The sequence below is a fragment of the Gasterosteus aculeatus genome, chromosome X (assembly GCF_964276395.1).
Source record: "Gasterosteus aculeatus chromosome X, fGasAcu3.hap1.1, whole genome shotgun sequence".
Taxonomy (NCBI): Eukaryota; Metazoa; Chordata; class Actinopteri; order Perciformes; family Gasterosteidae; genus Gasterosteus; species Gasterosteus aculeatus.
The window spans coordinates 13,323,754-13,327,126 of NC_135698.1; the positions used below are offsets into that span (position 1 = coordinate 13,323,754).

A 3,373-nucleotide genomic window follows, 5' to 3' on the forward strand; every position below is an offset into this window, starting at 1 on the left:
AGTCCGCTGAAGAAATATTAGCGCATACCTTCACACACCGAGTTTCATTCTCGCAGTTCAATTCCGGTCGCCGAGCCTTTTCACCCCTTTTTCTGTCTTCAAATGGAAATGATTTCCATTGGCCCAAGGTGTCCATGTAAATAGGTGTAAATGAAACCAGATTATGGCTTCCTCCCGATCCCCCCCCCCTCCCCTCTCCCCCTCCTCCCATGGCAATTGTCATGTGATAGCAAAGAGGTGGCACATTAATGGAGCGCCTCTACAGGGGTCTTTTCTGCTCATGTCACTACATAAAACTATCAGATGGTTAGAGGAAGGCCACGGAGGCATCCACTTAGCTCGTCTTATCGAGGACGCCAAATGAAATCTATTCACAGCTCCGCTAGCGGGACGATCTGACTTACTTTGGCAGAGAGACTCACAGCAGCCGTCACTCCATAAATGTGCAGACTGCACACCGCACGGGCGCTCGATCCGGCTGTTTAGCGCACAACTCCAGCAGTGTCGATATTGAAACTTTCCTCGCTGGCTGTTGTGTTTTTTTTTTCTTCATGAAGAGCGGCAAGCTTTCGTCAAGGAATTAAGGGAGACTATATTTTTGTTTAGTTTTTTCGTTTTTTAAATTGCTTTTCCTGAAGATATCCAGGATGCCTCGCCCAGGGAGAAACACGTACAGCGACCAGAAGCCGCCTTACTCCTACATCTCCCTCACTGCCATGGCGATCCAGAGCTGCCCAGAGAAGATGCTGCCTCTCAGTGAAATCTACAAGTTCATCATGGATAGATTCCCGTATTATAGAGAAAACACTCAGCGGTGGCAAAACTCGCTGCGACACAACCTGTCCTTCAACGACTGCTTCATCAAAATCCCCCGGCGCCCGGATCAGCCGGGCAAAGGCAGCTTCTGGGCTCTGCACCCCAGCTGCGGGGACATGTTCGAGAACGGCAGTTTCTTGAGACGACGCAAGAGGTTCAAACTGTTGACTTCGACCGATCACTTGGCCCCCAGCAAGCAGTCGGACGCCGCCCATTACCTGCAGCAGCAGGCCAAACTGAGGCTGAGCGCCTTGGCGGCCAGCGGCACACACCTGCCCCAGATGTCATCTTACAACCTCGGAGTGTCCCAGTCTTCAACCTTCAAGCACCCGTTCGCCATCGAGAACATCATCGCCAGAGAGTACAAGGTGCCGGGCAGCCTGGCGTTCTCCACCATGCAGTCCATGTCCGCCGGCTACCCGCTGCACAACCAGCTGACGACGGCCTGGCCCCACATGTACAACACCGGCATGATCGACACGACGGCCCCCATCTCCATGGCGAGCGGCGACTACGGCGCGTACGGCATGCCGCTCAAGTCCCTGTGTCACGGGGGACAGTCGTTACCGGCCATTCCCGTGCCGATCAAGCCGACGCCGACCTCCATGGCGGGGTTCTCGGCGTTGCCGACACACATTCCCGCGTTTCTGTCGAACTCTCCTCAGTCGCTGAGCCCGACGTCCCCGCAGACAGCGACGAGCCAAAGCAGCCCGGCGACCCCCAGCGAGACTCTGACCAGCCCCTCCACCTTGCAGTCCGTGGCTGTGCACTGACCGGCCGAACTTTTCTCGTGCAAACGAAGTGCTGGCCGGCTCCCAGGGCACCTTTTATCAATCCCAAAGTTTATATTTTCTGTCGTCGGAAACTATCAAGGCGAGTTGCAGTTGCATATCTGAATTAATTGTGTACGTGTCGAATGTGTCGCTTTAAATCGTGTCATAGAAGTCCAGCACAGAGAGTATTGCTCTTGAAAATATAAATTATTTGATAGTTCTATTTTTCAGTTTGTTCGGAAACGTGAGCGGCGGACGTGGTGTGCCAGCTGGGGGTCGTTTGTTTTGGCACCACCGGCTCTGATTTGAAGTGCTTGCAATTTCCGTGGCAGTTTTTCAGTTGTATCAAATAGCAAAATGTTTGCACCGTTTCTGTGTGACCGCTGTAATGTCAATGAAATTGCGAGGCAATGGCCGTGTTTTCGTTTGCTTTTAATTACTGCAATGATGGATAAGGGTATACCAAATAGGAATAGGATTTAGATGTGTTCCTACCATCTCCGTAAAAAAAGAAAGCAAAATGAGTTATCATATCTTTTCAAACTGGAAAAGTGGTATGAGACGTCCTCACGATGCAAGGTGTGAATATTGCAAATAACTGATACTGAAATGTTGTAAAATGCACTTTTTAGTTTTATGTTTTAGATATCTATTTTCCAGAAAAAGTTCTGTGAAGCATTTAATTTAAAAGGCTGTGGTGACCATGTGTATCAGATGCTGTAAATTTGTACTGTTTTTTAGGTAAAAGCATGCATTCAAAAAAAATTGTGTTGGTACTGTTGTTGTTATTGTTGTTGTTTTGTTTATGTTTGATATTTTTTTGCAAGCATGCGTGCTTTCGAAAAGTGTGCAAACAGTCTGCAATGAGTTGGAAAAAGTGGTCATCAAAATATTTTCTCATTAAAAGTGAAGTAAACAATCAAAAATGTTTCTGAAGATTTAATCTAAGAAAACTTTTAATTTGAGTATTGTTATTGCTATTACATTTATTAAAATATATGAAACTTTTTTTTCCGGAAAATCATACATTAATTTCCTACCAAAAATAAAATAATAAGAATAAAAGTTACATTGATAGTAATAATAACAATTATACCGCTGATCTCGTGTACCAGGATTTGATTTCAGTGTGGAAGAGAAGCAGTGGGGAGAGAAATGAATGTGCAGTCGATTAGGATGCATGGAGTTGCGATGCATGGTCACAGCGCAGACAATTGGGCTCATTCATCACGCTGTGGGCTAAACACAATTAAGCCCAACAATAAACATTTGGAAAAGCCGCATAGTGTCCAAATTTAGGCTCTTTACGTTGTCCTTCAAAAGTCATCGAGCGCAGTTAAACGTGTCAAGCAGATTTTTTTTTTCTCAAATGTTTCGCGCTTATCGAATGCTTTAATGTTGAAGACGACTTAATTCAACAAGTTTCTAAATACAGATGGAGATACATCTACAAAGTATATCTATACATATTTTTCATTCTATTCGACTATTTATTTTCAGGATAAAAAGCGCTTTAGCTGCCTCCCTTGTAGAAAAGCAGCAGTCTTTTGGGGGTATTAAACACATACATTTGAATTCCGTCACTTTATACAATCGAGTAGATCAAATAAAGGGTCTCGGGCCACTTCATTCTCCCTCATTCACTTGAATTGAAAGTGCAAAGAAAAGCAAACTTAGACTGGGCCACCAATGTAGATTTAGCCTTTTTTCAGGAAGACAAAAAGACTGATTTTTCACAAACACATTGCTGACTGGGGAACTAGGAAACGAGCTGCAAGACCCTT

General features: G+C 45.4%; 1 protein-coding gene across 1 annotated transcript; it reads left to right on the forward strand.

Moving 5' to 3' along the window:
• Positions 1-266: 266 nt before the first annotated feature.
• LOC120809685 (forkhead box protein B1-like) lies at positions 267-2,515 on the forward strand. The gene has a single exon (XM_040163682.2). It carries the CDS (start codon positions 648-650, stop codon positions 1,587-1,589), a length of 942 nt encoding a protein of 313 aa, XP_040019616.2. The 5' UTR covers positions 267-647; the 3' UTR covers positions 1,590-2,515.
• Positions 2,516-3,373: the final 858 nt, after the last annotated feature.